This window comes from Ovis aries, chromosome 11, assembly GCF_016772045.2.
Source record: "Ovis aries strain OAR_USU_Benz2616 breed Rambouillet chromosome 11, ARS-UI_Ramb_v3.0, whole genome shotgun sequence".
NCBI classification, from domain to species: domain Eukaryota; kingdom Metazoa; phylum Chordata; class Mammalia; order Artiodactyla; family Bovidae; genus Ovis; species Ovis aries.
Genome location: NC_056064.1, coordinates 52,729,394 through 52,746,313, shown reverse-complemented (window position 1 = coordinate 52,746,313; position 16,920 = coordinate 52,729,394). Strand labels below are relative to the sequence as shown.

Here is a 16,920-nt window from a genome sequence, read left to right as displayed (position 1 = left end):
AGTCTGACCAAAACAGCGTCTTCAGTCTTAGGGACAGGCTGGACTGGCTGATCTGGTTTCCATAAAGGCTTCTAGTCCACAAAGGTCCACGGTCTCAATCCCACGAGCTCCCATGACACCCTGGCCATCCTGCATCAAGAATGCTTCTGGCTCATTCCTTGCCAGGATCCCTCTTCATCCCCACAGGAAGCGCACCCTTCTCTGAGCCCCAGTGTGAACTGGCTCTCATATCCCCTGGGGCAGTGCCAAAAGCCAACGCAGACCAGGAGACAAAGAGAATTCACTTTATTGTTTACAAAACAATGGCTCCAGTAGGAAGGAACACAATCATTATGCTTACAGCAGCGAACAGGGGTGGGGATGAGGGGAAAGTCTAGCTTTAAAATACTTGAAAATCTCTGTGTGAAAATGGAGCTTCTGGGCACCTGGGTCTTAGATCTCAACCCAGTGAATGTCCCTAGTCCTCCAACCTTCCTAATTTCATCTCTGGTATTTTTAATATCACACAGCCCTGAATGTCGTGGATATTTATCAAGGAGGTGGGTCAGGGAGCCCAGGTAAGCAAAGTCAGAAAAGACTTGGGCCTTCAGACTGTCGTACAGTGGGATTTGAGTTCTAGAGAGACATGTCTGCTCAAAACCTTGTTTTCTGTTCTGCTATTCGTTTCATAGTGGAAGAAACAACCAGTGCAGGAATGAGGGATGCTTCCTGGGTCCCCTCCGGGAATTTGTATTAAAATTCTAAAGTGGGAAAAGTCTATGAGACAGAGGTTCACAAGGCAACAGCCAGAGCCTAAAACACGCCCCTTTCCGGCCATTGCAAACCCTACATTCTCCTGAGAGGTGAGGTAGCTTCTGGGAGAGGGGCACCGTGGGCTGATGGTGACGGCCCTTCTAGATTTTGGTTCTGGCTGACCCGTGTCCCAAACCCTCCACCTTTACCCTGGGGTATGGAGAAGAGACCATAGGGACTAAGACATGCCAAAGTTTCTGCGAAGTTTCTAGAAAGAAGAGGCTGCAAAACCCCCACAGGGAAGTGGAGAAATGAAAGGCCAGGACAGAAATTGCCGGACCAGGCAGGCCTCGTCCACAAGCTCCAGGGTAAGGGAGCCCCAGCGTTGGGGGACAGGTGCAGGCTTGCCAGAACCTGGGGCCCCTCTTTGACTCAGGAATTACACATTCAAGTCATTTGCGGAAGTCTTTGAGGAAATGGCAGTTTCTGATAATTGCTAAAAAAAGGTATTGTATCCTTATCATTGTATCCTTTGGCCAAGGACTTAGAAATGCTTGAAAAGTTGCCTTACCGACTGTAACTGCTTAATTACCATTTTCTTCACTGTTGGGAATGAATTTCTTAACTACAGGACTTTGCTCTTGATAAGATTTGCCGATTCCATTTTATAAGAAAGGAAACTAACTAATATAGAAGCTAATAATTAAAACTTCAAAGTGCTACTCAGGGACAGAATTTTCCTGAAGACAGAATATATGGGGCCAGCCCCTTGAATGGAGAAGTTTGACGTGGGGGCAGACGGTGGGCCTGTGGCCCCTCTTGGGGCCCTTTGAGCAGACGTGTTCCCGGAGGCCTGCCCTTGCCCTCACAGCCCTGTGAGGTCCTGCAGTGTAAACAGGTTCTTTCCCAGGGGCCTGGAGGGGTGGACTGTGGGGTGGTCCAGGAGCACCAACCTGGCAGCCCCACGTCAGACTCACTGTTGGATTCCCAGAGAGGGCACAGTGCTTGACACACAGTAGGAGCTTAAGAAATATTTATTGAGCAGGAGAAGAAATGGAGAGAAAAGAAAAGGAGGTCAGATGGAAGAAAGGGCTGAATCGGAGGATGGGCCCCCAAATTAAGATGCCTGCAATGACTAGCTTCAACCACCAGGTGGAGGTGCAGGGAAACGTCCGGCCTCTAGCTCTGGGAGACAGCCCCACCCCGCCACTTCCGTTCCCCTCTGAGAAGCCACATCTCAGGCTGGGACTGAGCTCCCAATTCTGGAAATTTCTAAACCAGGCACACACCTCAAGAGTTCCAAAAAAAAAAAAAAAAAAAAATCAAAACAAGAAAAAAAGATAAACTAAACACCACACGAAAGTGCAGTCCTTGGGTTTTTATAAAACTTGAGTCCTGGCGAAGCTTAAAACCGTCCGCCCCTCGGCCTTGCTCGTCCTCTTGACTTTTCTTGGTTCAAATGAACTCTATGCCCTCGTACTTCACACTCCCGATCTTGGTCTCAGGCAGGAGGAAGCGTCCGTCCAGCGTGAAGGCCATGATGTAGGTGGCGATCTGGCCGCCATCCTCCTCAGACTTGAGGGCCACGATGATCTGGTCGTCGGTGTTGGGGATGAACTTGAAGGAGGAGAAGCCGTGGGTGGGGACCACTGCCCCCACGCGCTGGACAGTTATGTCCCCGAAGTCCTGGGCGGCGCTCAGCAGCAGGTTGGTGCCCCGGCGCTCGTCCTCCTTCTCGCTGTAGCGCTCGTGGCTGGCGCGGCGCGGCAGGAAGAACCAGCGCTGCAGCGTGTCACTCCAGCAGGCAGACTCGTGGATGAGATAGCCTGCGGACACACAGGCCGGTCACAGCCCGCCCGACCCGGCCTGGGCCCGGGGCGACCTCGCCCCGCGTGCAGACCGCTAGCAGCCCGGCAGCCGAGCAGCAGCACCGTTCTTTTCTTTAGCTGTCCGTCTGTCCAGAGTGGCTGAACCCAGCAGGACAGAGCCCATGGGGCCCTACGAGCCTCTGCTGGGCCGCCTCTCTGGCTGCCCTCCCTCGCCGGCTCCCCCAGCACTGCTGAGTAGCCATGGCTACAAGGTCTGTCTGTGTATCACCTCCTTGGTGCTATTTCACCTCTCTCGGGGTGCAGAGGAGAGAGCTTCTGCAAGAGGCACGAGTAACACCAGGTCTGATCTGAGAAGACGGATCAGGGAGGGTAGGAGAGGCTGCCTTGCAAGCTGAAAAGGATGGGAAGTCAGCCTATCTGGAGGCGAAGCTGTGACCTCAGTCACGTGCCCGAGCCCGCTCCAAGTACCACCCCTCCCTACTACAAACAATGACTTCCAAAAATGGGGGCAAAGAAGCAAAGCTTTGTGCACCTGCTCCCACCGCCAGGTCAGGGGCAAGGCCCAACCTTGGGGCAGCCCTCAGGAGGACCCTGCGGACGGAGCTACTGTCTGAGCCCGCCAGGTGAGTCTGGGTGAAAAGCAATGGCTCGCTGGCCCCAGAACCCAGAGGCCTGGCGGGAGCAACCGCCAGGCCAAGCAAGCAAGCTCTCGGTGCCCGTCCGCGGGCCTGGCTCTCACCTGGCGGCCGGATCCCGGCAGCGGCCCGCAGGGCGTTGTAGCTGGACACCCAGTTCTCGTGGTCCACGCTGCCTCTGCAGCCCACCACCTTCACCCACTCTGGGTTCTCATTCAGCACCTCCCCTGTGGCAGTGGTCCACTCCTTGCCCAGGCCGCCCACATACAGATGCTCATCCTTCACGGCCAGCCACTCAGCTTTGAAGCCTGGGGACAGGGAGACAGGGGCGGGGCTGAGGAGAGGGCCAGCTTTCTGCTGGCCTGGCCCGTGGGCCCAGTCAGGCCAGAGCAGAGAGCCCTCTGGGCCCGGCAGCTCTAGGTAGCAGAGGTCACTCACAGTGGGCTCAACTTGGGGCGACAACAAGAGAGTAGAGGACGGACCAGCCACCCTGCAGCTCCATCGGAGGGCGGGCAGGCAGGCAGGCGCCTCGGAGCAGACAGCGTGGCGTTCACGGGGGGCAAACGGGCACCACCTCCGCCTCCTGACTCCTCTCTCCCTGCCCTCCAGCATCTTCTTCCCAAACTCACTCCAGGAACCCTGCTGGACCGTTCCCCCTTAGCCCAAGTGAACCCCCCAGTGAAGTGGCCTAGTACTTCCCCAGCCAGAAAAGTGGCCCTCCACTCACAATCTCTGCAGACCCCAATCTTCCCGTTTCTCCAGCTGTCACGTCAGCCCCATCTCAGATTACGCCCAACCCTGGGAAAATGCAGGAAAGTGCTGGTCACACAGCCACACCCCCGAGGGATTTATGTGCCAGCGGCCAGAGCTGAGTGGGGCTCGGCACAGATGCTCACAGTAGCCACGCCAATCAGTGTGTTTATTTTCTTAGATGGATTTACTTACCATGAGCCTAGCTTTGAAGGCTGTGTGGGCACTTTGTTCTTGCATATTCTCACCTATTCCTTCACTGTGTTCTAATCTCTGCTTGTTCCCAAATGTTCTGCAAACTTCTGGCTGGCCCAAGGAGCTGTGGCTGCAACCCTCACCTCGGGATGCTTCTCTGCAGGTGGCTCTGGGGGCCCCACTGACTTCCTGTGGTCTCCTCTGGGGGACCGACCACAGGGCAACCCCGAGCTCCCTTTATCCTGCTACCCTCCAGACCCCAGGGGCAAGCAGAACTGCTGGATGGTGCCGGACATGCGCGGCTGGCCTGAGGCAGAAAGTGGGCAACCGAGGTTTTCAATAATACGGTGGCTGAGAGTCTTGCAAACCTGCCCAGCCTCGGGCAAAGTCGGGACAGATTTTTATCACTTTGAGGGAAGGAGGGCCTGGCAGCCAGACCAGGGCCCAGTGAGTTAATGCGATTTCTCCTTTGACCCCAGGCACTGGCAGTGAAGCCTGGCTTTCTAGCAGGTGCAGACCCAGCCACACGCATGGAAGCTGATGTCAACTCTCCTTCTGCCCCATGTGAAGGTTCTGGGCACACAGGCTCCCTCCCACAGCTCTGCTACCTGCCTGCTGGTGTGGGGCACAGCCGATGCCAGAGGTCAGACTCCACTCAAGGTCGGCGGGGGGGGCACTGCTGCTCACACTCAGACCCTCCCCTGCTGGGTTTTCAGAAAGGAGCAGTTTGCTTTTTAACAAAGTCTCAGTTCAGAATGAGCAAACCTGATGCTCCGGCTTTAAGGCTGAGGCACGTGGAGGGCGCAGTCCTAGCGTACGCTCAAGACACTGATACGGCTGAGGACGCAGAAAGGGGCTGTCCCTGAGGGCAGGGCCCAGCGCTCCTCTGGGAGAGACCCCGCTTCTCCGCCAGCCCCCAGCAGAAGCTCACACTCCTGGGCATGGCTTCAGTCTGAGGTCTCCGAGGACTCTGCTCAGGCTGTGGGGGCCGCAGGTCAGAGGTGGGGGAGATGAGATCTCCCCGACGTCCACCCCCCCGGACCTGTGACTGCTTCGCTGTGCACGTGTTGAGAACCAACCGGATGACCTGTCCTCCAGCATCGCAGTGAGCCCGGGGACAGACGGCCTGACTTACCTTTCCCCACGGTGCCGTCGCCGTCGGACAGGATGACCCAGGGCACAGCCCTGGAGCCTTCGATCTGGTAGACGACGCCGGTGCGGTCGTCCACAGAGTAGAGCTTCCCATTGAAGACGATCAGATCCGACAGCTCCATTCCCCGCCCCTTTTCCGCCAGGTGGGACTCCAAGACTTCATGACCTTGGTCCCACTCCACGGCCACCCGGTCCCCGCTGTCTGACAGGGTCAGATGACCCTTCTTCAGGTAACTGACCCAGGTGTTCTCCTCCTGGGCCCTGGACTTTGTGTCCAGGTCGGCGATAACAGCGATCCGGTATCGCGTCCCACCCGGTGTCCTCTGGGGGGCAGACAGCGGGTAGGTGTCATTGTACCGGGCAGCAGGCGGCTGGACAAGCTTCCAGTTGTGGGCGTTGGGCAGGGGGGGCCGGCCAGGAGGGGGGCGGTGGGCATAGAGCAACCAGAGGACAGCGGCGCCCACAAAGGACGGCAGGATCACCTTCCAGCGGGGGCGGAAGCGGGGGTCTGCGGCCTTGGTCATGGACGCCAGCACGGGAAGGCCCCCCACGCTGATCCGGAGAGAGTGCATAGACTCATTCCATTCCGGGGGGTTGGAGAGCTGGACGGGCATCAGACTGAAGGGCAGCGGGACCTGTAACGCGGGGGAAAGGAGAGCGGTCACGACCTGCCGGGCACAGCGCCCCACGTACGAGCGGGTGCACGGTCCAAGGCGGCCTCGTCCAGGGTGCCTGGCGTGGCCACGTCTCTGGGCCATTACTGCTCTCTTGGCTCAAGTAAACCCTGACTCTAGCAGTATCTTTGTTTACTCTTATTCAGCAGGAAGAAAAGTCTTTCCAAAGCAAAACCGTTCTGTGTCCTCTGTCCCATCTGGCAAGACACAAACCTCAGTGAAAGTTCTGCGTAAGCTGGTGCTTTGCAGTCTTGAGAAAGAGGGCACGTGGCAGGCGGGGAGGTGGGGAGGGCGCTGGGCAGGACAAACTATCAGAGAGAGTACAGGTCCATTTTAAGCAAAGGTCACCTGAGCCAGGAAGCCCTCCCTGATGGCTCTGCTCCCGACGGCAGCCTCCATCCGCTTCCTTGGCACCTGTCACCACTGGACATCACATTACAGTTCATTCATTTGCGCCCCCAGCCACTAGAACAGTGCACAGAGCAGACACACGCTCAGAGAGGGAGTTTTTACTTCCTCCTGGGTCACGTTTCCCTGATGTTCAAATAAAGCATAAAACACTATCAGCCGAACAGAAACGTGCTGTGCTGTGCTTGGCTGCTCACTCACGTCTGACTTGCCGTGACCCTGCAGACTGTAGCCCGTCGGGCTCCTCCGTCCATGGGACTTTTCAGGCAAGAACACTGGAGTGGGACGCCATTCCCTCCTCCAGGAGACAGTCCCGACCCAAGGGCTGAAGCTGCACCTCCTGTGTCTCCTGAATTGCAGGGGATCCTTTACCCACTAAGCCATCGGGGAAGCCCATTCAAGTCAACTATGGAACACAATCAAGCCAAACAGAAACAGTGCGGGTTTTGGCAACATCTGTCCCCTGACGCCTCTGTGTCATGCAAAAGGCTGAGGGTCCAGAGGCTGTCGCGTCCTCATCCCTGGAGCCCCGCCTGTCAGCGCATCAGCTCCAAGGACAGCGTGGCTTGGCCCGGCCAGCTCCCCAAGTGCAGCTGGAGGCCGAGCTCCAGGGGAGGTGGTGGTGGCCAGGAATAGCGGCTCTTGTCCCCAGCACAGACCACGGCAGCTCACAGGTCACAGCAGCACCAGGGGCAGAAGCAGCAGAACACTGGCCCGTGGCCACTCTCTGTCTCGACCTTCAGCTGTGACTTGGCAGGTCTCAGCCTGAGAAACGTCCCTCAGGCCACGGAGCATTTCTGCCTTGGCTCCCAAACAACTAACGGCTGACTCTCTGCGTAGATGCTCCTCACTCCGCCAGGTGGCAGCTGGGAAGGGTGTGGGGATTCATGCAGGGACTTGGCAGTTCTGTGAACCACCCCCCACCACAATGTAGAGCATGTGGTCTGGCTCCTGGGATGGAAAATCAGGGCAACAGGCCCACATGGTAAACAGGCCTCCCATCCCCTTGCTTTCCAGACAGATTCTTAGGTTCTGGCCACAGGGTCAAGTACAGAAAAGGGACTTCTAAGGAGCAGGTAAGACATGAGGGGCCCTGCGGAACAGCCTCGGAGTCCTCCTCTCCTCCCCTAGGCATAGGCCCGACTCCCCTCCTGGGAGAGGGCTCCCTCTGCCCCCAGGAAGCAGTACCCCAATTTGCCATGGAGACGTGAGCTGGTCGCTGGGGACCTTGAGAGAAAGCAGGAGTCCTGGCCCCTCCTCTGGTCTCGCCAAGCCACGGCTTCAAAAGCACGGCCAGGACAAAGCTGCCCGCTGTCCACGTCCAGCCCACCGTCGCCACTGAGCTCTCAGTTCCTGCATCTCACCTCCTTGTCAAAATTCTGCCTGGATTTCTGACATACATTGGCCTGCAATTCTTCCCTCGGGAATCGGGGCAGCGATGGCGGATGGCCATCGTCACAGCTGTCCTGGTCGAAACTTCCATCAAAACCCTGGGAGACACAACTTTCTGTGTGAACACACTTCAACCAAAAGTTATAAGCCACCGCCGCCTCGAAAAGCTCAGGTGTGGCCCCGATCCCCCTCCGTCTGCAGCGTCTGCTCTGTCAGCCCCAGCGACCCGGCTGCCTGCCTCCTCTCCATCGGCTCCCACGGCCCCTTCTCACAGGAACCACACAGGCGCCCTCTTGCTGCCACTCCCCCCACCCCGACACCCACTGGTGCCCTGCGGCCACCAGCACCTGCCATTCAAGCCAGTTCCTCTGGCGTGTCATTCCCTGCTTTGGGAGCAAACCCTCGCTAGTTACACAACCCCTGCCAACCCCAACCCGTCCCTGGCAAGCCGGCTCCTCTGCCTGCCAACCGACCACCCTTCTACCCCGCGTCCCCCAGACAGGGCTCGCCGTCCTGCCCCGGCTCCTGACGGTCTTGCTCACACTCCTCAGAAGGGCCTCCCTGCCCACCCTCTACCCCACAGCATACTGCGCCGAAGGAATGAAAAGGACACCCACTTCCTGAGCAGCTGAGGCTCCTTGCCCCTGCGCCCCAGCTTAGGTACATGCAAACCCCTGACCCTGGATCCAGCCAGGGTCGAGCTGCCTGCCGTCACAGGGCTGCAGGTGCAGTGGGCAGAGCCTGCCAGCTTAGACATGTCTCCACTGTGAGGTGCCTCACAGCCCCTGGCCGACTCTTCATTACTGAGTCACGGTCCTGGTGTCCCCCCTCCACTCGCTCTCAGCAGACTCTGAGGACGCCACCAGCAGCCAGGGCCCAGCGGAGCCTGCCCAGCCCCCCGGCCCCGGTCCAGGGCGAGGACCTCCTGCTTGCTCGGGGTCGGGTCAGCCATGCCCGCTCTACTGGTTCCTTCTCACAGTCTGTACCTGTCCAAATCTCCCATCTGAGCCACTGTTCCAGCTCCAGGGTACACTCTCAGGTACAATGGTAGTGCTCAGTATGTGAAAGGGTGACACCGTGCCTCTGTGAATGAATGCAGAGCCCACCATCCCCATCCCGGAGGAGCGCTCTCCCCCGTCCTAGCTAGGGTCCACTGCTGGCCTGGAGACGCCCCACCCAAAGACAGGCCTGCTCCTGGGGCCCAGCCACCAGGTGTCCTGCTGCACCTCCTGCCGGCAGCAGCGGGGCCGCCAGTGGTGACCTGTCTGCAGCCCTCCTCCCTCTCTTCTCGGCCCCCAAGGCGGGCTCCTTCCTCGCCACCCACCACTTCTCCTTCTGAATCCACACCCTCCCAGCCTGATGTCTCCCTGGAATTCAGGCCAGGAGCCCAGCTGCTGAGCCTCCCGCGCCTGCAGCAGGTTCCCGGCAGGAAGGCACTGCTGGCCGGGGGTGCTCCCAGCCCTCAGAGCACCAGCATGGGCAGCAGTCAAATCGCTCATGCCGCCACACCCTGGCAGGTGCCAGGCCCCCTCACCTGTCCGCACCCCAGCTCTCAACTCCGCACCACTCCCCCCGCCACCCCAGCCTCTGCCCTGATGACCCAGACCTTGGCCTCCTGATGACCCAGACCTCTGGGCAACCTGAGTTCTGCCCGTTACCAGCCGCGTGACCTCAAACAAGTGACCTCGCTCCTCTGGATCCCCGTTTCTCCACGTGTAAACTGTGCACATCGGACGGGCGTCCCAGGGCCACGGCCTCCGGGTCAGATGCTGTGGGACTTGGCACTGACCTCCCGCTGCTGTCCAGCACGTCCCCCCTCACATTACGAGCACCTGTGCGCAGGCCTGGGGGGCCTGGCTCTGTAGGCAAAGCTGGCGCAGAGGCCGGCCCACTTCTGTGAGCGCCGGGCACAGCCAGAGCCAGGGACTAGACGGCCTGCAAAGCTGAGAATACCCACGCCCTGCTCCCCGAGAGAAACAGATCCTCCCCAATCCATCCTTCACACAACTGATGGAGACTTTCCTGAAAAGTGAATCTTTACCAGCCCCTGGCACCTTCCTGCCAAAGGACAAGCTCCTCAGCCTGCAGGCGAAGGCTCTCATCTTCGCACATGCTCCCCATGCTAAGCACCGCCTTGTCTGTGATCCCACAATCTGTGTGCCAAACACTCGCACAGGACGCTTTCTCCACTCAGCCACATGGACCCACCCAGCAGCTCCTGGCTGTCCCGTGAGAGTCACGCACTTGCTGTCCTGCCCCCCTCCTGTCCTGCGCCTATGTGAAATGCCCCCCACCCCCCCCATGAGCGTCCCTCCTATGAGGGGCTGACATCCCAAAGGCAGCCGGGCTGGATCCCAGGACCTGGGACTGGCCCCTTCTATGGCAACAGGGACTGTGCAGACGAGAGCCAGTCAGGGGCCCTGCGATGGCAAGATTGCCCAGGTGGGCCCTCAGCGTGTCCTCACCGAAGAGGGGGGCGGGGGATGTGACAGCTGAGGAGGCCATGTGACCACGGCGAAGAATCACATGGGAGCCCGAGGAGCTGGAAGATGCGAGGACGGACTGTGCCCTGGCACCTTTGGTGGAGTGCGCCCCTGCCCACACCGCCTAGGCCCAGTGAAACGACAGCTGCTTCTGGCCTCCAGAACAAGGAGGGCACGTGTGCTGTTTTCAGCCGAGAAGCCTGTGGCGGTGTGTGAGGCCAGGCCTAGAACCAACGCTCCTGATGCTGGCTGCGCCTCTTGCAGGGCCGGGCTCCGCCACTTCTCTGCCTGCGACCCGGTCTCAGCCTCCCCACTGACTCTGAGCCCCAGGAGCCCAGGGGCTCTGCTCAGTCAGGCTGGCTCCCAGGACCAAAGGAGGCCTGGGCTTCGATTACGTTTTGCTACATAAACACTTATTCGATTGCTTTCAGTGACCGGAGAGCTCGGGCTGCCGTCCAGAAAGCCCCTTCAGCTTCACCACTGGATCAAAGCCCAACTTTGGTGTCCATCCCTGCTTTGGCATCCCAAGGGATTATTTTTATTTTGTAGAAAAAGAAAGTTTCCAATCAGATTCGTTTTCATGCCGTGCCATGACCCGCCAGTTTATCATCTAAAACTGATGGTGAGCTGCCTGTAGTCTCTTGTTGCTGGAGGCCTGGCTCCAAGAGAGAGCGTGCATCTTTATTAAAAAAAAAAACAAAAACAGAACAAAAACCAAAACCTGCCATCCACGAAAACCAGGAGACAAGCCAGCGCAGCTGAGAGGTGAAATGGACAAAGCCATCCCCAGAAGGACCTGCCCCTGCCCACACACCTCCGAACACTAAGCAGTTTAAATGTCTGCTCTACGTGACGAGAAGTTTGTCAACCCCACCACGTGCAGCTCGAGCTCAGTTGCGTCCGACTCTTTGCGACCCCAAGGACTGTAGCCCTCCAGGCTCCTTTGTCCATGGGATTCTCCAAGCAAGAATACTGGAGTGGGTTGCCACCTCCTTCTCCAGGGGATCTTCCTGACCCAGGGATCAAACCCACATCTCCCTTCCTGCATTGTAGGCGGATTCTTTACCCACTGAGCCATCCTAATGGGTCGATTTTTTAAAAAATTATTTTTATTTATTTAACCGCACTGGGTCTTATTTGCACATGTGGGAGCTAGTTCCCGGGTCAGGGACTGACTGACTCCGAGCCCCCTGCATTGGGCGTGCGTAGTCTTAGTCACTGGACCACAAGGGAGGTCCCAGGCTGATTTTATGTAACCAGGAAAACTGGAATCAAGTTGCTGCGGTAGAAAGTCACGAGCTCTCTGGCCGGCCAGGCTCACCTGTTCAGGGGGCATGCCTACCTTCGCTCCCGTTCAGAAACCCCTGGGGACCACACCCCTTCCGGCTTCCTTTCTCCCGTGCCAGCCCCACTGCAGCATCTCTGGAAAGGCGTCCCTGGCTGTCGAGGGGCAACCACCACCCAGGAGGTTCAAGCTCTAATTTCCTTCCGGGTCCCCTCTCTTTGGGGTGGGTGTCAAGAATGGCTCGCTGACACTCATGCTTTTCTGGTGTCCGTGGAACCAGCACTTCTTAGAAGACAGACCAGAAACAGCCAGGTGTGGTGCTGGTGATTATCCACTGGGCAGTGGACTCCAGACCCAAGGGAGGCGGCACTAGTCTCTTGCTGTACACCAGGGGGCGCTGCCTCCCCCCCAGCAGCAGCAGCCCCTCCGAGGTCTGGTTACGGTTAAGGAGAAGGACAGGCTCTGACACCCCTACTTCCATGGGCCTTTCATCACCGGACTCTACCAAGGCTTAGAATAAAGTGGGTGGCGACCCCTGACACAGCCAAGAGCCTTTTTCTGTAGATTCCTTCAGTTCAGGGGTGTGACAGGTGGCAAGCCAAACAGGTTTAACGACAGCTGCCAAGGCTACCCGCCCCCCGACACCCCTTCAGAATCTAGGGAGGCAGGAAGCACAGTGTGGAGATAAGGAGGCCTCTCCCGGCTCCCTGTCGCCTTGGGGGCAGCCACTGCCTTCCTGGCCCCACCTCGCTCCTAGAGAGCCCTGTCCAGACAGTGGGCTGGGCTGGCCTCCGAGTTCCTGCTCTGCTCACTGCCAAAGGGCACTTCCTGGTTAGAAAGTCGAGAGCTCACCCCATTGACATCACTAGGCGCCGAGGGTTTCACAGCTCCAGCAAGACGGCATCTCAAAGAATGCAGACGGTGTGTCTCAGCTTCTGGAAAATATGACCTGATTCAAGGGATTTTTCTGTTTCGGACTTGCCAAGGCTTACTACTCTGTACTATTTTAGGCCATTTCAAATGCGGACAGGGTGGACAGTGGAAGGAGACCAGACGGAAGGGAAAGGTCCACAGCAGCCCAGTATGTCCTTTTCAGTTGAGTTTCTCAGCCGTGGCCGACTCTGCGACTCCTTGGACCGCAGCACGCCAGGCCTCCCTGTCCATCACCAACTCCTGGAGTTTACTCAAACTCATGTCCATTGAGTTGGTGAAGCCATCCAACCACCTCATCCTCTGTCGTCCCCTTCTCCTCCTGCCCTCAATCTTTCCCAGCATCAGGGTCTTTTCAAATGAGTCGGCTCTTCCCATCAGGTGGCCAAAGTATTGGAGGTTCAACTTCAACACCAGTCCTTCCAGTGAATACTGAGGTCAGGGTTGAAACTCCGGGTCCTACCCGAGTCTGCACCTTGCCGGGCTCCTCTCACTCTGTATACAGGCACTCACAACTGCGTGCTGAATCTGGTTACATACAGCTCGAGGTAACTTATTTTTCAGCCCTCTGGCTTGCTTTAAGGTCACTACCCAAGAGGAGTGAGTTTGTTTTCTATTGCTGCTATTAACAAATCACCACAGACTCAGCGGCTTACACACCACGAACTCGCTTTACGGTCTTAGAGGATGGAAGTCTGACATGGGTCTCACTGGGCTAAAATCAAAGGCTGTGTCCCTTTCCGAGGAGCTGGCCTTTCTCAGCTTCTCGCAGCTGCCCACATTTCTTGGCTTGTGGCCCCTTCCTCCACCTTCAAAGCCAGCAACAACACTGTCTCGCCCTGGCCCTTCTGACATCACTTCCCTCTAAAGTTCTCCTCTCTCCCTCTTCCACGTTTAAAGGCTCTGTGATTGCTCAATAACCCAGCATGGTTTCCCTCTTTTAAGGTCGTGGGTTAACAACCTTAATTCCATCTGCTACCTTAATATCCCCTTGTGAAAGTAGAGTCGCTCAGTTGTGTCTGACTCTTTGCGACCCCATGGACTGTAGCCTGCCAGAGTTTTCCATCAGTGAGATTTTCCAGGGAAAAATACTGGAGTGGGTTGCCATCTCCTTCTCCAGGGGATCTTCCCAACTGAGAGATCGAACCCAGGTCTCCAGCACTGCAGGTGCTCTTTACATCTGAGCCACCAGGGAATCCCTAATAACCCCTTGCCACATGATATATTTGTCGATTCTGGGGGTCAGGATGTGGACATCTTGTGGGGGGGCATTATTCTGCCAACCACAAGGAGGGAGACAGAGAAAGAACCTCCGGCTTTTCCGAAGGGGCAGGGCCGTTCGCACAAGGCTCTGTCTCCGGGGTGGGCACACACTGTCAGGATCGCCCACAGTGTGTGGTTATTGCCATCATGGGAGGGCTGCGTGTGCTTCAGGTGTATCATTAAAGCTATTCTCAGAGGATTTTTAGCAAAAAGTGATCTTTCCAGTTGCAAGTGAGGTGCTGTGCCGTACACAAAACCACGCATCACTGGGGCTGTTTCTGCAGAGAGACCACAAATACGAGGACATAATCACCCCACGATCCATCTGAATCAGGGCTTGCTCCCAGGCAGCAGAGCTGCACCTACAAGAAGCCATTTCCTCCTGGCACTTTTCTCAGTGGCAGATATTGCTGGGACTCACTCAACCCTTGGAGCCCTCCTGTGGGGGCTCCAACCTCACCCCCACACCATCAGTAACCGTAACAGGATCTGGTCTGGCCCCTTCTGAACCCTGCTGTCTGGGGCCCTACTCCAGCCTCATTCCCCACGGCTTGTTCCCCCAGCTGAACAAGAATGGAAGTCGGGCTCCGCTTCAGAACCTGAAGCTGTGAGTTCCACTTAATGACTGGACCTCCTACAAGTAAACAAGTAGGATTTTTTTTAAAAAAGGTATAGGAAACGAGAAAACTGAACACCTTCCCAAACAGATTTCTCTATCACCAGGATTACTTTTTTCTAACTGATCATCTTGAGTCTAGTGCAACAGGAAATCAACACAGAGGTCCTTAAAGATTAAATCGAAAGTTTTAGATTCCCCTAACGTTGGCATTTAATAATATCTTTCCAGGAATCTCCACAGTCCAGAGTGTTACTGAAGGGAAAAGTAACATCACTACCTTTTTCCCTGCAGTGTCCTAGGTACCATTCCACAATCACCTGAATGTGGTCTCCAGACCACATTCCCAGATCTGAGGTACTCTGTTTCTAAAGGAGAACACACTGGAACATGTGTCCACCTACCCTCCACAGCTGCCACGAGCACTGCCACGTCACTGCTGGCAAGTCCCAAGACTCAGATGAAAGGGGCGTGTGTGTGTGGCAGCCTGCAGTGCTCACCTCAAAGGCCACATTCAGGGAGTAGGGCGGACACAGCCGCTCCTCCTGCACCCTGCGCCGCTCCTCCCCACCTCTGCGGCTCAGAGAGGCTGGGCACACGCGCAGGGTGCAGTCAGACTGGCAGGTAAGAAATCCCTCAAGTATCCACAGCTTAAACACATCACTGCTATGGGCTATGAAAATAAGGGGTAAGCTACATTTGGGTGACATCTTTAGGGGGAAGAAAGCAGACTCTCAGCTAACAGAAGGAATGCAACAATCAGCTCACACGGCACCACAAAGCATGCTTGCCCGTGGAGGATTTCCTCCACTACCCTGTGACATCACGGCGCCTTGTGTGATCAGGTTAACTGGGACAAGAAAAAGGGAGAAGATGGAGAATCCTGGCCCCAGACCACTGCAGAGGCCTCGTGGCAGTGCCTGACCAAATCGACACGTCTCCCCTGAGTCCTCTCCCAAAGACGCTCTCAGGACAGGACGCCCCTACCAAGTGCAGAGGGAGCAGCTGGCTGGTTGGTGTGCCTCTCAGGCCGAATAGAGGGCTCATTGAGGCAGGCAGGGAGGCGCCCCAGGGGCCGGCTGCTTGCTGGCTGTTCTGGGAGGAGCCCCATCAAGCCCACAGGCTCAGGCTGGGCTGTTCCACCAGCAGGCCTGTGGGGTGAGGCTGGGGGCTGGAGGAAGACCTGCAGCCCAGCCCAGGCAGATTTTTCTCAATCAAGCTTCTCAAAGAGAGAGGAGGGGGAGGCTGAAGAGACCCTAGGGCTCCTGAAGGGCTGCAGCACCTGCTCCCTTTTCACGGACCCCCGGAGACCCCGTGCTTTTGTTAAGGTTTGGTCCTTAGACAGAAGGACCAGCAAGATTCACTCAACCTCAGCAGATGTGGGCTCCTACATCTACATTTGTTCAGAATTGGGTAGGAAAAGATGTCAAGCACATACCAGAAACAGGGCTGGAGTGCAAAGAGGCACCCATCTCCTGGGGGACTCTCAGGTGCCTGGGAAAAAGACGTGTCCGGAAGACGGAAGGGGGCCTGCCAAGCCTAGGGACGAGAGGGCAAGGGTCACGACAAACCACAGGGATGGGCAAAGCGCCTGTCCTAGGAATGGTGCCCATCCTGACCAGAAGGTGGGGAGAAGAGAGTGGAGAGGGGGTTAGGGCAGACAATCTGGGTGCAAAGGAAAGAGGGGAAGAAGAGGAAGGCCTGCTGGGGTGGGGGGATGCTGACCTGCTGCAGGTGTGACAAAATGCCAGTCAGAGAGGGGAGGGGTTCCCTAACAGGTCAGGAGAAGCCCTGCAGAGGTCAGAGAGGCTGTAATGAAATCACAGCGGGCAGGAGAGGGCTGTCCTCAAGGATAGTTAAGCCTCAGGAAGGGAATGCATCCTCCAGGCTCAGAGCGGGTGATGTCCCAACCTAGGCCGAGGGGCGAGGTGTCCACAAGTCAGAGCGGGCAGGAGTCCTGCAGTCAGAAGGGTGGTGGACCGTGCCAGTCAGAGGGTGGACGAGTCCCCCAGGTCAGAGAGGGTCGTCCTGCAGTCACACGAGGGAGGTATTTCCTAAGTCAGAGGGGGCAGGTGTCCCGTAGGTCAGAGGAGGTAAGAGTCTTACAAATCAGAGGAGAGGGAGGCGTCCCACCCTAGTCAGCGAGTCAAGGGGGGCGGAGGCCCCGCTCAGGGAGAAGGGGGATGGAGCCTGGGGTCGGGGGCGGGACGCGACGGGATCGGAGCGGGCAGCAGGCGCCGGCGAGCCGCCGGCAGGCCGTCACTCACCCGGTGCGGGCTGGCTCCGGGGCCCGCGGGCGGCGAGGCCTCGCTGCGGGTAGCGCCGGGGACCCAGCGGGCAGCCGACTTCCGCCCGGCGCGCTCGCCCCGCCTCCGGGCAACACGCTCCCGGCAGCCCCCGCTCCGCGACTGCGCGCCGACGCCCACTGCGGGCTTCTGGGAGCTGTGGTTTTTTGTTTGTTTTTTTTTTTCCGCTGCTCAGCGAGCAGGTCCCGTGGGAGGAGCTGCTCGCTGGGAGGGGCCCCGAGGGCAGTGTGTTCCACCCGCAGGCCGTTTTCGGCGAGTTATTCCAGAACT

At 57.6% G+C, this 16,920-nt stretch overlaps 1 protein-coding gene across 6 annotated transcripts; it reads right to left on the bottom strand.

Moving 5' to 3' along the window:
- Positions 1 to 268: 268 nt before the first annotated feature.
- On the bottom strand, positions 269 to 16,694 carry CANT1 (calcium activated nucleotidase 1). 6 transcript variants are annotated; one of them, XM_042256258.2, is made up of 6 exons: positions 16,612 to 16,694; positions 15,783 to 15,883; positions 12,388 to 12,470; positions 5,277 to 5,928; positions 3,301 to 3,504; positions 269 to 2,558 (listed from the first exon to the last, which is right to left on the bottom strand). In XM_042256258.2, exons 2-6 carry the CDS (start codon positions 15,814 to 15,816, stop codon positions 2,188 to 2,190), a joined length of 1,344 nt encoding a protein of 447 aa, XP_042112192.1. In that variant the 5' UTR covers positions 15,817 to 15,883; positions 16,612 to 16,694; the 3' UTR covers positions 269 to 2,187. The 6 variants fall into 6 exon arrangements, with proteins under 6 accessions (XP_042112192.1, XP_042112193.1, XP_060251806.1 ...); XM_042256259.2 differs by having other exon boundaries at positions 12,388 to 12,467; XM_060395823.1 differs by lacking the exon at positions 12,388 to 12,470 and adding an exon at positions 6,316 to 6,432.
- Positions 16,695 to 16,920: the final 226 nt, after the last annotated feature.

What these genes read in the sequence shown, in the direction of transcription:
- CANT1 (XM_042256258.2), bottom strand. Translation starts at nt 15,816, where the DNA reads ATGGGTGCCTCTTTGCACTCCAGCCCTGTTTCTG. An exon ending in GCACTCCAGCCCTGTTTCTG is followed by an intron (nt 12,471 to 15,782) that starts GTATGTGCTTGA and finishes CATATTTTCCAG; the next exon opens with AAGCTGAGACACACCGTCTG. An exon ending in CGCCTAGTGATGTCAATGGG is followed by an intron (nt 5,929 to 12,387) that starts GTGAGCTCTCGA and finishes CCCGCGTTACAG; the next exon opens with GTCCCGCTGCCCTTCAGTCT.